At 47.8% G+C, this 17,030-nt stretch overlaps 1 protein-coding gene across 2 annotated transcripts; it reads right to left on the reverse strand.

Moving 5' to 3' along the window:
* Positions 1–3,969: 3,969 nt before the first annotated feature.
* On the reverse strand, positions 3,970–5,737 carry LOC134375545 (target of rapamycin complex 2 subunit MAPKAP1-like). 2 transcript variants are annotated; one of them, XM_063094085.1, is made up of 2 exons: positions 4,517–5,737; positions 3,971–4,375 (listed from the first exon to the last, which is right to left on the reverse strand). In XM_063094085.1, the coding sequence occupies exons 1-2, from the start codon at positions 5,580–5,582 to the stop codon at positions 4,068–4,070; spliced, it is 1,374 nt and encodes a 457-aa protein (XP_062950155.1). In that variant the 5' UTR covers positions 5,583–5,737; the 3' UTR covers positions 3,971–4,067. The 2 variants fall into 2 exon arrangements, with proteins under 2 accessions (XP_062950154.1, XP_062950155.1); XM_063094084.1 differs by having other exon boundaries at positions 3,970–5,737.
* Between the last annotated feature and the right edge of the window lie 11,293 nt (positions 5,738–17,030).

Below are 17,030 nucleotides of genomic sequence, written 5' to 3' on the forward strand. Positions count from 1 at the left end.
CAGAAAGGACATTGTTGGGGGGAGGGGGGAGAGAGGAGGGAGGGAGGTTTTGGTGATGGGGAGCAATAATCAGCCACAATGTATATCGACAAAATTAAAAAAAAAAAAAAAAAAGAAGAGCAATTGGGATGGGGCCTCTGTGGTCTGCCAAGATGAGGGTGGGGGTGGAGGGGTGACCTCTGCCTGAGTCTGTGCTGGGAGATGAGTCCCCAAGGGTGTACATCTGGTCGCCTCTGACTTTAGATGTGGTCATTGATGGCCACTGTGGGAGCCTCCAGATGTGTGTCGTGTGAGCTGGAGTGGGGAGCCCTCAGCCTTTGGGTAGTTGTGGTCACTGAAGGAGCCCCTGAGGGATGCACAGTTTGTCGTGAGCTTTCATCCTGTGGCCCAGAGTGGGGCATAGGGTTCCGCCTGCTGGGCCCTCCTTCTGTCCAATCCTCTAGAACGTCACCCTCTTTTAGTCCCAATGGTGTTCCTGGGTGGGACAGATGGGCAAGGCCAAGCCAGGGCAGGACAGTGTGAGGTGGAGAGCTTGGTGGCCCATGCCATGGCCACTGCAGGGGAAGGGAGGTAGCTGACGTCTCCAAGAGCAGCTGAGGCTGGAGATGCAGCCATGGGCAATCCTGACCACCTGCAGGGCACTCAGTCACCACTAATTGCCCAGTGGCCTCCCCAGCAGCACTCAGCAGCCCAGTTAGAAACTGGACAAGGCAGCTGTTTGGACTGATCCAGGGGAGGGGTCATACTCAGAGGCTCTGACAGGACAGGGTAAAGAATGGCTAGGGTGGCTGACAAGATGGCACAGGCTGTGGGACTGAAATGTTGGGTTGAAGTTGGATGAACAGGCAGAGTCGGTGGACGTGGTGCAGGGACAGGCCGTGAATGCTGAATGTGCTGACCCACAAGAGACATGGAAATGTCAGACAGGATGGCTGTAGGGTGCACTCTCACTGCACTGGGCAGTTTACAGGCCAGACCCCCAAGATCCCAACCCGGTGATGGGGTAACTTCCTCGAGGGCTGCTGATAGGACCCAGCCCCCCCACCCTGGCAGCACCGTCCCTTCTCAGGACTGGACTTTCTCAGATCTCACAAAGGACGCTGCCTGCAGCCTGGTAGGGGCAGCCCCGTTATGCAGCCAGAGCTCCCATGGACCCAGAACAGCCCCTGCCCAGCCCCGCACTCCCCCTGCTTTGTGTCATGGCCCCTCCTGGGTGTCAGCCAGCAGGAAGGCACTGTCCTCTCCTCTTGACGTGGTCTCCTGGCCTGAGAGTTGGGAGTGGTAGGAGGGATGGGATACGGCTGGTTTTTCCCTGGGGCTGGCTTGGGGAAGGGGACAGCTCCTGGCCTGGTGTGGGTCCTCAACTCTGACTTCTTTTCCTTCCAGTGATACAGAGCTGCCCAGCACAAGTGCCCTGGAGGTGAAGGTAAGAGCCCATCCCTGCTGCATTGAAAGCTGGTCTGTGGACAGGTGACTTGTCATGTGTTCTCTGAGGCAGATCCAGATGATCTGTGGGCAGGGATGGCAGGTAGTGGAAGCAGCACATGGTCACCAGGAAGGGCTGCAGTTCTTACAGGATCTAACCCCAGCAGATTCCAGAAAGCCAGTAAATAAAATTCAACAGCTATTTACAACTTTTTTAAAAATTAAGAAATATGTAAACAGAAATAATTTAAAAATTATTTTTAAATTATTCAAGAAAATTCAATAGTAAATATCTAAGGGGACCATCAATTGCTGAAGCCATTTTTATTAAAATCAGTAAGAAGACAAAACAAGTATCTGTTATCATCACTGTTTTCAGAAATGTTTTGGCAATTTTACATAACAGTAAGACAAGAAAATAAAAGTAACTGTGTAAAGGAGATGAGTAGACACTTTTCAGAGGAAGAAATACAAATGGCCAACAAGAACATGAAAAAATGCTCCACATCACTAGTCATCGGAGAAATGCGAATCAAAACCACATTGAGAGATCACCTCACCCCAGTTAGACTGGCCATTACTAAAAATTCCGAGAGTAACAAATGCGGGCAAGGATGCAGGGAAAGGGGAACTCTTCTGCACTGTTGGTGGGACTGTGAATTAGCACAGCCATTATAGGAACAGTGTGGAGGTTTCTTAAGCAACTACAGGTAGAGCTATCAGATGATCCAGCAATCCCACTGCTGCTTATACATCCAAAGAATGGAAATCACCATGTCAAAGGGATACCTGCACTCCCATGTTCATTGCAGCTGTATTTCCAATAGCCAAAGTATGGAACCAACCTAAGTGTCCATCAACAGATGACCGGATAAAGAAAATGTGGTATATACACACAATGGAATACTACTCAGCCATAAAAAAGAATGAAATTCTGCCATTTGCAACAACATGGATGGGTCTGGGTCATGTGCTAAAAATGCAGATGCATGTTGGTGGGACTATTAGCTGTTTGGATCTGGCAGTTAAGATAAATGTTTCTCAGGGCCATGGCTCACTTGGCAGAGTGTGGTGCTGATAACACCAAGGCCAAGGGTTTGGATGCCTATATAAGGATGGCCGATTCACTCACTTGGGAGAGCGTGGTGCTGACAACACCAAGGCAAGGGTTAAGATCCCCTTGCCGGTCATCTTAAAAAAAAAAAAAAAAAAGATAAATGTTTCTCTTTAGCAGATTAAGCTTCTGGACAAAGAGCTTCTGTTACATGCCCTTTATAAACACATGCATTTCAGACAGTTTTAAAACAATTTTCTATGTTAGTCATTCATTTCTGAGTGTGATCAGAAATACTAATTCTCAACATTTCTGCATTGTCATATATATATTTTTTAATGAAATGATATACTGCTAAGTGAACTTGGAAATATAATTAGATATTCTTTCATCTCAGTAGAATCTGATTAAATATGACAGTTTCCCATTTATTTCCTGTCATAAAACTGAATTGTTCCAAGCATGGGATTAAATTAATTTGATAAAATAATAACACCAGTATCCTGGCCAAATAATAAAAGACACTAACTGCAAAACTATTCTGTGAAATTATACAAGGTGTCCTGGTACTGGACATATCCTGATAACAATTGAGAGAAATTATCTTTATTATTGAAGGCATATGTCATTTTCAAGGCCCTGGACTACCTGACGTTACCCTCATTAATGCATGAAATGCAGAATATTAACATGAGCAATTTAAGATGAACTTAAAATTCTATAATGTTTAGAAATAGCTTTTCTATCAATCAAATGTTTGGATGTTGTTGTGACCACAAATAAAAAAAATCACTCTCATTGTTCCATTTTTTGACAACAGTATCATGTTTCCACCCTTTCTGTCTTTTGTTTTAAAGATGCATAAATGGTAGAAAACTCTATTTATATTGAACTCAGAAAACATTAACAGGAAATTTGTGCTGATCCAGCAGGTAAATCGAAATGTACTTGTCACTTTTAAAAAAAAGTATGCTTTAATAAACAAACAAAACTTGAAACATTTGAAGAAAACATCAGAGATTCTAACTTTAAAGATCATTTTGTAAAAAGCACATTATATATTTTTTATATTGCACTTTATTTTTCACTTACTGCTATATAAATTTTGCCCACCCTGATGTTCTTTTTTTTTTTTTTTTTTTTTAAGAGTACACCTGTTTATTAAAAGGAAAAAAAAGAAATGTACATTTTTGTTCTTCGTTTGCTTTAAGAAATTTGATCAAGTTGCAAGGAAATATCTGGGCACGGCTATGTACATCCTCGGGGAGGCTGCCAGGCACTGAGGATGGCTGGGCAGCATGAGGCTCCTCTAGGGGTGGCCTGGCCCCGGGCATTGCTAGTCATAGCCACTGCCAATCAGGCTTCGGTCCCATGGCAATGTCCCCAGCGTTCCCTCTTAGGGGTGCCCCCCCTTCCCCCAGGAGCCCACCAGCCCTAAGCCCACAGGACTGCAGGACACAGGGTGGGCTCTAGGGTTCTGGCCCTGGCAGGCAGGCTCTGGGGCCACAGCAACAGACTGAGGGTTGAGGCCAGTATAACTGCTGCCCGGATTTCTTCTCCTTCTGGAAGCTGAAGCTTGTACGTCTGTTCAGTTTTCTTTGTTTTTGAGCAAAATAGTCAGCCGGGCAGTGCTCGCTCGTGATTCCAGGATGTAGTTAACCTTGAGCACGATTTCATTGACAGTAGCAGCATCTGATTCAAAGTAGAGGTGTTTATAGTCGTGATTGCTTAGATACGTGAGTTTAAATATTGCATGACTGGGGCTTTTTTCTTCAGCAAGGTCACAGGCACAGAGCAGGTCAGAATCGATTGAGATGGGTTTCTGCTTAATCCAAAACTTAGTGCTGGCCTTCTGATTCGTAACAGGGTCTATCTCTACTTTGTCTCCAGAGATACCTAACTGTACGTCAGTTGTGAATCGTAGTCTGTGGATCATGCTGACTTTGAATGACTTGTAGTGGTGGCTGCTAAGCATATCCTGTACTGTAGCTATGCCAATTTGTGAGTCCTCCTCAAAAACCCCGTCTGCCCTTGAACTGTTCTCGCGGACCAGGCAGAATTCCCACGCGCTCTGGCTCTCCAAAGTGCTCTCCAGGTCAACGGCAACATTGGGCTCACTCTGCTTCTCCAGGCGGTACTGAGGGCCTGAAATTTTCTGGGATCCTTTTCTTCGCTTCACTGCCTTTAGCAAGATTTCCTTCATGGTGACCTTTGTGTTGTCCACCTGAATAAGGGAGAATCCATGAGCAGCATTTATTCGAACAAAGAGAGACTCTTTGGAAGTCAGACCAGGAGATGAATACTTTTCAACCAGGGCCAAAGTACTGAAGCCAAACTTATGAATGGGCTCGTTGGAATCTAGTGGGGGGAAATCAGTGTCCACCTCCCCGTCATCCTCAGCAATATGCAGGCAGTAGGCACTGACATTGTCATTGAGCTTCGGCTCCCGTCCCTCGCTTGTGTACTGCCAACAGATGAGTCCAATCAGGTCCTGTACCCTGGCGCTGGCCATTGTCACCACAGTCATTGGCAGTAGTCTGTCCTGGCTTGAGTGCAAGGGGAGGTAGACATCAATCTTCTTGGTTGCTGTTGTACCTACATGACCCTTGCCATCAAATTTGGAATACTCATTAAAGGGGTTATTCAGCTGCAGAGGGCATTGCTCCAGGCGTACAGATAATATTGACTGCTTTCCAGAACTTGGAGGCTTCTCTTTGAGCAATTTTTTTTCAAACAGTGACTTTAACTCCTGGGCTGATTGCTTAGAATTTCTTTCTTTCCACTGAATATTTTTGCATTTGATCTGGTTTTGTCTCTCTTTTCGGAGTCGTTCTAATCTTTGAGCTGTGTTTGAGCGTCTTCTAATACCAAAGTCCCAACTTGAGGTAATATCAACTGACTGGGCATATACATAGCCCTGAGTCTCACCATTGCTTCCCTGAATTTCTGACACACTGTCTCCAGGCATTGAAGGAGGATGAATCTTCTCTAGGTCAACATCATGGTCAATGAGAACCATCTCACACATTCCCGTGTCATCACTGGTCACATGTGACTGTCGAATATGAGCTAGAATGATAGTTGGATTGTCCAAGAAGGCCATCCTTTCTGTGGGCCAATCTCCTTAAAAGGCTATTTTCTCCTCTTCATATTGTTCCACGAGCTCACCTACCTGAAGCTGCTTCCACACTATGGACCGGGTCGGCCCCAGGACACGTTCCTGAGGGGAGGGCCCGGCTCCCCCACGCCTCCCAGCCCCTGCCCCGAGCTTTGCACTCTAGGGATCCTCGGGGACCGGCGCTCCTCCTGGCCCGTTCACCTGCCACCTCCCGGACTCGCCCTCATGCCCCTGCTGCTAGCCGCTGCCGGCCGAACAAGCAGCAGCCTTGTTGCCCCGAGTCGCTCCACGACCCGGAACCGCACCCCGCGCCCACCCTGATGTTCTGATCCGTGTTATATGTTTTAAGTTCATTTAGAAAACCTACAATACTTAAAACTGAATTTATTTAAGAAAACATTTTTACTTACTTTTAACATATTCAGCTCAGCATTCATCTATGCTGGTCATGAGGTTACAAATATTTCCAGATACTTTTTTGGTAAAGAGAAAAAAAATTATTTTATTAGCAATTACTATAATGAATTAAAGAAAACCCTATACATAGCCACCTATGCTGGTTAGCTCAACTGGTTAGAGCACAGCTTTGTAGCACCAAGGCCACCTGTCAAAAACTCATTATTGTATAGTGTTAGGAATATCTCATATTTTATAATGTCATGAGTTTAAACAGTCCTAAAAATTTTGAATGTACTTCACGTATCTTCAGACTTAAAAGAGCAAAAACATATGATTAAAGCATACTGAATTAGTTCAGACCTGGTATGTCTTACTAGGTAAAATTTAATGTAAATGCATATACTAAGTTAAGCTGAGAAAATAAACATAAAAATAAGGAAAAATGTAATTCCAATTCAAGTACATCAGAAAATTATAGATACTTGTTCACAATCCTATCAATTTTTGGCTTTATATATCTAATATGAATTATATTTTCACATCTGAAAACATGTGGGTTTAGTTATGATACAGTAACATTTGAGACTGAAATTCTGAGCAGAGAATACTCCTAACACTTCACTGAAAAAAATCCTACTTCATCTCATCACTCACCTACGTCTTGATCTCTCTCTGTTAATGGAGCTGAGAAATAGACCCTCACCCAGCTTAGTCTTTGGAGTGAATCTGCGTGTGTGAGATGAGGCCCCCAAAACGTGGTTATAAGAAAGGTCATCATTTCATCTCCCTCCAGGCCCATAGTTGTCATGTCACCTGCAGAAGCAGTAGAGCCTGGCCAGATTGTTGGAAACTGTAGTCAGTAAAGAGAAAATGACTTACCTAATTCGTGAAAAACTGGAAAGTAGAAACAGCTGGGTTCCAACTTTTCCATGAGTGATCTCATTTCCCTAGACCATGTCAGTCTGGGTAGATTGTCTGGTCCCAGTCATTGTCAATAAAACAGAAGTAAAGATAATGACACTTCAGAATGACGTGTCACATTTCGCAATGTATCCCCACTGTTCCAAGAGATTCCTGGCAGCCTCCACATTTTTTCTCCAGTGATTTCAGAGTCTCCGCTAGACCATACAGCACCATTCTGTGAATCAGGAAAATGTCTCCTCCAAACATACCTAGAAAAATTGATCTTTCCTACAGAGGACACAGCCTGAGCTGGAGCACCTGCATGGGAAGCAGAATGCAGGCTGCATTTCCCTCTGCTTCCCGACCTGGTTGGGCAGTTGCATATATTGAGGGCAGAGAGCAAATCTCCATTTCGGGCAGCAAGGGGGGGGGGATATGCACTGACCGTTTCAAGATATCTCATTTAGATGTAGACATCCAGGCTCCCAAGGTAGTGTGTGCTGCCACCCTCCTCAGTCTCCTGTGTTGATCCTACTCACAGGGCTGTTTTATTTTTTAGACTCAGAAGTAGAGAAACTGCTGTAAAGCGACCGACAAATTTTCTGTTTCTGTGGCACCATCAACCACCCCTTTGTTATAACTCACCCTAAGGTGAACTGTAACCTTAATTATGACTGCCACATCTGTGGTCCTCTTCATTAGTCCAACACCACTGGATTTTAAAATGGTGATGTCCATTTATTAAACCTGATGCTCTTCACCAGGGAATCAGCTCTCTGACTCTTGGGTACAGCCAGATGGGCCTCTCATGTGCCATCTTTGATTTGCTATTGAATAGTCCTTCATCTGGTCTTTGTCAGGACCACTTTCCTCAGTTCTGTTTGAATCATGGAGGATATACCTGCTCATCAGAGATGGAGGTCATCCTGGAAGCAGAGCAGCCAGGTCCATGCTGTCCACCTCCCCCAGCAATGCTGCTGGCTCTTCTCCTGCACTTTCAGTCACTGAAAAGCTGGGAAGTGACCTCCTTTAGCCCTGTGGATGGGGTTTACTGAACATAGGATATCTATGAAGAAAGACTGGTGTGTTGGGAAACACAGCAAATTTTTAATTTGAATGCAGTCCAATTTATCGATCTCTTCTTTTGAAGAATTCTCTTGAATTCTGCTTGCTAGTATTTCATTCAGAATTTTTGATTCTCTTCAAAAAGAATACTGGTTTGTAGTTTTCTTTTTCTTTTGTGTCTTTGGCTGGTTTTGGTTTCAGAATGATGTTGGCCTCATAGAATGAATTTGGGAGAATATACTCTGCTTCAATTTTTTGGAATAGTTTGGAAAGAATTGTTATTAATTCTTTAAATGTTTGTTAGAATTCAACAGTGAAGCCATCTTGTTCTTGGCTTATCTTTGTTGGGAGAGTGCTGATTAGTAATTCAGTCTTGTTGTTAGTTACTAGTCTGTCCAGCTTTTCTGTTTCTTCTTGGATCAGTCTTGGTGGGTTGTGTGTGTTCAGAAATTTATCCATTTCCTCCAGATTTTTAAATATGTTGGCATATAGTTATTCATAATAGCCTCTAATGATTTCTTGTATTTCTTTCATATCAGCTGTAATGTATACTTTTTCATTTCTGATTTTTATTATTTGGGTCTTCTCTCTTTTTCTCTTAGTCTAGCTATTTGTTTATCAGTTTCGTATTCTCAAAAAATCAACTGTTTTGTGTTGTCAATCTTTTGTATCCTTTTTTGTCACTATATTATTTAGTTCTGCTCACATTTTGTGGAGTTAAGTCCATTGACCACGGCCATCTGTGAGAAGGCAGATTTTGTCAAGGACAGAACAGAGGCACATTTCAGCAGAATGCATATTTTTCAGATGGAAAAGATCAAGGAGTTACTTTTAAGATGTGCTAGAGATATTTGCCTGTTGAATGTAATAGAGTAAAACTCTATTTAATTTATGAGTTCACAGCCAGTTCAACCAAGAAGTCTGCATATATGCAAACACTTCTGGTAATGCAGAGATATTTTAGAGTAACTTACAGACATTTAAGAGAATTTTGCTAGTACAATTTCTGCCTGCTTGTAGTCACTCATCCCATTTGTGTTGTTGGCTTTGCTCTGGTCCTGTCCTGAAACTTGTCATCTGCAGTCAATTCCCAAGGAAAGTCAACAGCATCCTAATGTATACTGAAATGGGAAGTTTGGCCAGAAAATCTGAACAGAATAAAGAGTGAAGAAAGGAAATTCACAAACCAAACTTGAAACATTTAATCTCCAAGTTGAAAAGTTCATGAGCTCCTTCTGCAGGTTGTTCATCTACAAGTAGCTACACACATGTCATGTTGAGGAAGCCTTCACTATAGCAGATGAGAATTATGTATTAACAGGAACTAATAGCCTTTAAAGGGGCTGTCTTGCTCTGCTCTCTGAAGATATGTCAAGATGCAGTTCTGGTGAAGTTGAACCAGCATTTCTGCATGTAAGAGAAATCACTATTTACCAGAGAGAATTTTTCTCCTAAGTTTTATATTACTTAATAAGAAATGTGTTTATATTCAGAACTGCTGGTCTCCCCTCATGTGTAATGTCTCTTTTTCTATGAATGGTTTCAAAACTCTGTCTTTGTTTTTGACATTTGGTAATTTGATAATAGTTTGCTTCAGGTTATCCTTCTTTGGGAATATTTTGCCTGAGTTTTTTCAAAGCTTCATTAATCTGCATTTCTTCATCACTCTCAAGATATGTAAAGTTTTTAGACAGTATTTTTTTAAATACTCCTTTTTTTAAAATCTCTCTCTTCTTATTCCAGGTTACCCATAAGTTCTATATTCATACACTTGATGGTGTCCCATAAGTCCCTTATGCATTCTTCTCTATTTTTAATCCCCCTTTTTTCTCTAATTGTTAAATTTTAAATAACCAGTCTTTAAGTTTATTAATTCTTCTGAATGACCAAGTCTTCTGTTAAAGCTCTCTTTATTATTTTAAGTTCTGTGAGAATATTTTTCAGCTCCAGAATTGCTATTTGGTCTTCTTTGTATGATTTCTATTTTTTAAATTAAACTTCTTGTTTTGTTCATGCATTGTTTTTAAAATTTTATTTAGTTTTCTAAAATCTCATTGAACTTATTTCAAATGATTATTTTTAATTCTCTTGCTGCCAATTCATAGACCTCTGTTTATTTGGAGTTTGTGGCTCAAGCCATATTAATTTGTTTTTATTGGTTTTATCATGACTCCCAGATTCTTTATCTCTGCATTGGTGTCAGTGAATTTGAAGAAGTAAACACCTTTTTCAGTCTTTACAGACTTGTTTTCACAGGTCAGGGACTTTACTGTTATCTTTTGAGGTTGATGGGTTTGCATATAGAAATAACATTCAGCTGGTATTGGAGCTATGTCATGTAGCTGCTGCTGGGTCAGCAATGGGGTACATGATAAGTAGGCTTGTTACCAGGAGCTTTAACATCAGTGGATCCTCTCTGGCCCCTGTATAATGAAAGTGTTTTTAAAACTTTGTCCATTGGGGCTGATGCTGGGATGAGGGTACACATCAAGGTCCATAGATGGTGGGCTGGTACTAGGTGAGCAGATGAGTGTGGCTTTCATTGGGTCATTTAGAATGCTCCTGCTGGGATAGTGGGTGGTTCCTGGGCAGGGGTAGTACTGCCCTGGTCCACAGCTAAGAGGGGTCCAGGCCCCAGTTCTCTGGCGATTCACGGTGATGACACTGAAAGCGTGTCCCTCCTTGTTCCTTCCAGGGTAAAAAGGGTCGTACCCTGGACCTGCAAGAGATCCGCATGATGCGGACCCTCCAGCCAGGCACAAGGGCGAAGCTGCTGGAGTCCCTGCTGCCAGCTCTCCAGGGCAGAACGGTCCCCCACTTCTCCACCTTCCTTTGCTCCTACTGGGACTTCGCCACCATCCCACAGTTCCTGGACCAGCTCTTCAGTAGGTGAGTGCCCGCCCCCTCCAAGGCACCGTGGTGACTCTGCCACCTAGAAGCTGTGTCTCGGGAATGCCACTGCAGCACTCTGAGCCTGTTTGCTCCTCTGAGGAGTGGGGTGGCAAGAGGATGAACCCCATCGAGTCTTTATAGGGGCCAAATTTCATAAGACATGGCAAGGAGATGCCTAGTGCCTGGCTCAGCTGGATGCACTGTGCTTGTTCATATTTATTATTTTTCTTTCCTGTTTGGCTGAAAGAGCTCTCTGCCTCATGCCCCCCACCCCCACCCCATGGCCGGTGTCTCTCTGAGTTTGCAAAAGCCCAGAGAAGGCATATCTGATTTAGCACTTTTATTTGAGATTTCTTCTAACTTGTCTTTGTCCTTGATATAGAAAGAACAGGCTCCATGGGCACCAGAGGAAGGGACCCCAGGTCCACTCAGATATCTGGGAATGCTCTGCTTGGGGCTTACTTATTCAACACACTTAGAAGCCCTTCCTTTGTAAAGTCACTTTTCTAGACGCTTGGCATAGTTCAGTGACCAAAGCAGACCACAGACACTGGGTCTCAATTCTAGTCATGGAGTGAGATACTCACGGTAGACACCGTGAGCACGTCACGTCCACAGCATGTCAGTGGTGACGCCCTCGTGGCCTCCTCAAGGTGGAGGTGCATTCTCCCGCGTCCTACCCACAACGACAGGCCCAGCACCCAACTAGAAAGTATGTGGACTTTTGATCCAGAGAGAGAGCTCACTGTACCCCAGAGTGCGGGGGCACATACGGACCGTGGCTGGGGAGGGACTGACAAAGCTGTGAATCTGAGACAACTTGTAATTCCCACGAGGGCGCTGAGGTCTGGGGGCTTTCCCTGCAAGTGAAAAGGAGTCCAACGGAGCTGTGGATGGGGTCACAGTCTCCCTGCAAAACAGGGGGAGTCTGGGGCTCACCGCCAGCTCTCGAGAGACACGTCCCCAGGACAGTGGCATCCTAGCTCTGCCCGTCCTCCATCCCACCTCTGTCCCTCCTGACCCAGACAACAGCGGCTCAGGCCTGAAGTTATGAGCAGCCTGCCCACAGACCTGCCTGGGGCCTTGGTCCTTAGTTCACAGGTGCACATAGGTGGGTGTCCCGTCCTTTCGGAAAACCCATGTGAGTGTAAGGGTGAGGCTCACGAGGGTCTGTACTTGTCCTGTCTAATGGCCAGGTCTGCCACTGTCAGGACCGCCACACAGGGCTTGGGTGGGGGGGGGGCTGTGTCCTCTAGACAGGCAGTGGCAGGCCCAGGGGCCCAGAACCACTACGCAAGCGTGCCCTGGGAGCACAGCGTGGAAGCAAAGGCCAGCCTCTGACTTTGCTGCCCACTCTCACACTTCCAGCACCATCTGTCACACTGTGGTCACTATGCCGGAGCGTTTCTGCACAGATTTCCATCAGCCCCTGCACTTTCCATCGTTGAAAGTGAAGATCGACCACGTGCAGGTCAGCTTGCCTGGATTGGACACGGGTGCCAGTGTGTACGTTCTGCTGACCAACCTGAGGCACCCAGAGCTCTTTGAGGCAGAAACAGATGGTGAGGGGACCGCAGTCTGGAAGAATTACCAGGGGTGGTGCTTTGGGGCTAGAACTCCCTTTAATGCAGTCAGATCCTTTCCGTGTTTGGAAAGGCCAGTGGGAAATGACTGATGCTGGTGAACCTTTTCTATTTTCCCCCCTGCTCCTGTTTCATGTCCAGAACCACAGGCACTTCCCAGGCAAGCTCTAGAGCCAGTGCCAGCACCTCCGGTAGACCTGGGGCCCGCCCTGCACTCAGAGTCACCTGTGCAACTGGGTCCACCGCCAGCTTCCGTGCCAGCAGCAGTGCCAGGAGAAGAGCCACCACATGTGATACGGCTGAAGCTAGAGGACCCTTCAAAGCCCTCGTGCCCCTCTCCTGTGGCAACAATGAACCGGCCCCGTGGAGACCTGTGGGACATCAGGGCATTCCCTCCTAAGCTGCTGGCAGAGCAGCTGACTCTGTTGGACGCGGTGAGCAGCTCGCCTCTGCAGGGGGCGAGGAGGGCGGTTGCCTAGACAGGCTGTCCTTCTTGCACCTGGTGTCCCAGACAAGCCCTTACTCACCAGAGTCCAGTGATCTTGGTCCAATACCAGCTCCACATCTTACCAATGATGTGACCTGGATGAGTTTCTTCATTCCCAAGCCTTCCCTGTCCACATGTCGACAGTCAAGTGGAGACATCAACAGTACCAGTTGCAGAGCGACCCAAGCTAAAATGAAAAGGGACAGAGAGAAAGCAGCACGGGGGCCTGGCTTCTCTGGTTGATGGAGGGTGCTCACTGAGGGGCAGCTGGGTTCAGGAGTTACCCACCCATCCTCCCGTGTGACCTCACCAACCTCAGCACTTCTTAGGACCTGAGATGGACTCGACTCCCTAGCAGACCCCCTAAGAGAACCCGTAGTCATAGCTGCCACAGGCAGTGCGCATCTGAGGAAGGAAATAGAACAAAGGGCTCATCAGGATGCACACTGGATGCGGCCTCAAGATGAGCACACCCGAGCCATTTTCTAGTGCTCGGAGCTAGTGAGAACGGCCTGCCTGACCATGCCACTCGTTCCTTGCCTGCCAGTATTAGCTCTTGGGTGCCTTTAGTGGGCGCATAGCCAGATCCAAACTCTTTCACAAGAGTAGCCTGTGTGTGACACACTCTTCCTCTCCAGGAGCTGTTTAGGGAGGTGGTGCCCTATGACTGCCTGGGCTCCATCTGGTCCCAACGCCACAAGAAGGGGAAGGAGCACCTGGCACCCACTGTTCGTGCCACCGTCGCCCAATTTAACAGTGTGGCCAGTTGCGTCATCACCACCTGCCTTGGGGATGACAGCAGGAAGGCCCAGGACAGAGCCAGGGTGCTGGAGCACTGGATCAAGGTGGCCAGGGTAAGCCGTGGGAGGACCCAGGGGATCCCCTCTCTGCAGACTTGGGAACTGCCTTTTATTAACAACCACCATCAGGGTAGTCGCCTGTGGTCAAGTCCCTGCACAATCCCTGGGCCTTTCCTCTCAGGGCACACTGGCCTTGACCCCCATGTCCCAGTGCTGGAGGCTCACTTCCTATCTGGGCTCTCGGGTTGAGCTAACATCCTCCCTCTGTGAGTTCTGCTCGTTGGGTTCCAGCTGTGCCCTCCCGTGGCTGCCCGGCTCTCTGCCTCATCCAAGAGGGGAGATGTCAGCCGAGGGGCTGAAGCTGGAGCAGGCGGGCTCCAACTCCCCACCTCCTGGTTCATTCTCTTTCCTCCCCAGGAGTGCTTGGTCCTCAGGAACTTCTCCTCAGTCCACGCCATCCTCTCCGCTCTGCAGAGCACACCGATCCATCGAATGAGAAGGACATGGAGAGAAGTTTCCAGGTGGGTGGGCCTCTTCCTGTAGGAGCACAGGGGTGGACCGGGGACGCCCCCACAGGTTTGGGCATTGCCCCCTTAATGACCGTGGCAGGGACCGGGAGGTCAGAGGCACTGAGGCAAGAGTGGGCTCATGACTAGGGTCTCCCTGGGAGACTCCCCGGGAACTTAGCCCAGGATTTCTTACCCCAAGCTAAAGTTTCATTTTGCTTTGTTTTCTACTTTCACTAAGTGTCAGGCACGGGTTTTTACCAAACTGGCAGTTTCAAGTGTTTGCTAGACACAATAAGACCTTGTCCTACTCACGTCTAAACTGTAAAACAGAGCTTCTCAGTTGAAATGGGGACGGGGCCCAGGTGACCAACACGAGAGCCCCTCTCCCAGGGCCCCGGAGCCCATAGGACTCAGAGGAAGCCAGCTGACAACTCTCCTCAAGGCAGTTTGGATTGTTTGCAGTCTCAAAAAAACAAACAGACAAACAGACAAAGTTGAACTTACGGGTCGCCCCATTATTCCCAAATTAATCTTTCTTTCTTTCCCCTTCACAGAAAAGGCTCCCGTAGTTTTGCAAACTTATGTAGAAAAGAGAAGGTACTAAGCAAAAAGGTAAAGTAGAGGCTGAGAGATGGGGTCAGGTGTTTGGGGACATAGGCAGAGGTGAGTTGTTTGGTTTTGTTGTGGTGCGTTTTGCTTTCTCACTGAAAGTTGACAGGAAAACTTCAGTCCCGTCTTGCGCGACTAGCAGGAGAAGGATGTGTCTGCCGTGGCCAGGTGGAGAATGTGGCAGGAGCCCTGGTGACGGGACGCGGTGATGGCAGCCGGGCTGTGCAGGAGGGCAGAGGAGCTGCAGAAGCAGCCTGTGTCCGCCTCGCACGCTGCTCCATCCTGTCGGCACGCGGCTTCCTCCAGGCCGCTGGTGGATGCGGTAGGCAGGGCTTCCTTTGGCAAACTAGCCCAGCAGTTTCTAGGAAGCCAGGCCTCGGCCGCGAAGCCCTGGGCAAGGCACGCCCCCGCCTCCGGCTTCTGTTTTCTCACCCGGAGACCGTAGGGATGACGACGAGCCTGTTGTGCGGGCCTCACAGAGTGGCGAGGAGGTTAACGAGGCTCATGGAGCGTGCCTGTGTCTGCCTCTTCCTCCAGGGGTGCCGGGGACAACGTCGACGACAGTAATATGAGTTCTCAGGGGATCCTCTCCCGATGAGGAAACAGGGAAGGGTGGCCGGGGTGCACGCCCAAGACCGCACACTGGAGAGTGTCACAGCTGGCATCAACTCTAGAACCAGAGCCGCCAGAGGAGGTGGTGGCACTCCACCAGCTCATGAGTCAGATATCCAGAGCTGAAGGTCAGGCGCAGGGGTGGAACTGGGTGAGGCGAAGACAGTCTCATTCGCTATCTTACTGTTTTCTGTTGCTTACAACAGAACACCTAAACCTGGGTCATTTTTAAAGAAACCGAGCATTTTTTTCTTACAGTTTAGGAGGCTGGAAAGTCCAAGCAGAGGGGGTACATCTAGTGAGGGTCTTAGTCCAGCGGGGCGGGGGGCACTCTCTGCAGAGTCAGGGGGTGGCACAGCGTATCAGATGGCAAGAGGGCAAGAGCGTATGTCCACGCACTCTTTAGGAAGCCGCCAGTCCGGTTCCACGATAGCCCACGAACGAATTCGTTCATTCATGAGGGCAGAGTAGTCCTGATCCAGTCACCTCTTACAGGGCCCCACCTTTCAAACAGTGTTGTAGAATCTTCCACCCTCTTAATACAGTTACAGTGGGTGTCATGTTTCCACATGAACTTAGGAGGGGACATTCATTTGGACATAGCACTAACCTTGTCCCTGACCCTGTCAGGTGGGGACTGTCAAACTGGCCACCTTGGAGATGAACCATCAGAGAGCCCAGATGAGGCAGCGGCAGCAGAAAAAGGCGAGTGTGTCTGTGACTGGGAGGGGCTCTAGGGAGTAGATGACAGGGGCCCCTCCCTTCCAGCTGGAGGCCTCCACATCCAAAGAGGAGACAGCTTCCACCCTAAGGGGCCTGCCTTCCTGTGGCCAGGGCATCTGAGATGCCTTTGTTAGGGACACCAGGTCCAGGACCTGGAAGAGCTGGCCTAGAGGGGATTACAGAGTGAGGTGTGGCAGGAACCACGTAACCACTGTGACATGAAACGTTCACCACAGAGGTAGCTAGGGGGTACACGGTGTCTTTGGACGCCAGCTGGGGAGAGAGCAGTGTGGCCACAGAGGGGAGGCGCCCGAGGTTGCTCTGTGGCTCCAAGTGGAAAACCTGGCTGGGGGGGGGGGTCCAGAAAGACGAGGTTGATAAGATTTTGATAGAATAAGCCAAGTGTGGACACCCAGGAGCTGGTGCTCATCACCACTACCACCCCAATGTCACAGGGCATCGTCCCCTTCCTGGGAACCTATCTCAGCGACCTGGTGATGTTAGACGCTGCGATGGACGACTATGTGGATGTGAGTGAGCCTGGGGACGGGCAGCTCGGGGGCCAGGACCCTGAGGCTGGGGAGGGGAGAGCCCTTAGAACTCAGCACTCGGCAAACCTCCACTCACGAGACCTCACGGCTGCCCGTGTGCTGGGGGTGTCACGCCCTTCTCACCCGTGAGCGATGGAGCCTCCGCATAAGCCCCCACCCAGTCCCTGTTCTCCAAGTGGACAAGTCGCAGAGCTCAGCTGGACTCAGCCTCTCCCTTCGTTGCTTGCCATGGGAAGAGAGTGAGATCGGGCCCCTCTGATGTCAGGCAGCTTGGGAGTGGCCAGCAGCCCCTTCTGATCA

Source organism: Cynocephalus volans, chromosome 4 (assembly GCF_027409185.1).
Source record: "Cynocephalus volans isolate mCynVol1 chromosome 4, mCynVol1.pri, whole genome shotgun sequence".
Lineage (NCBI taxonomy): Eukaryota > Metazoa > Chordata > Mammalia > Dermoptera > Cynocephalidae > Cynocephalus > Cynocephalus volans.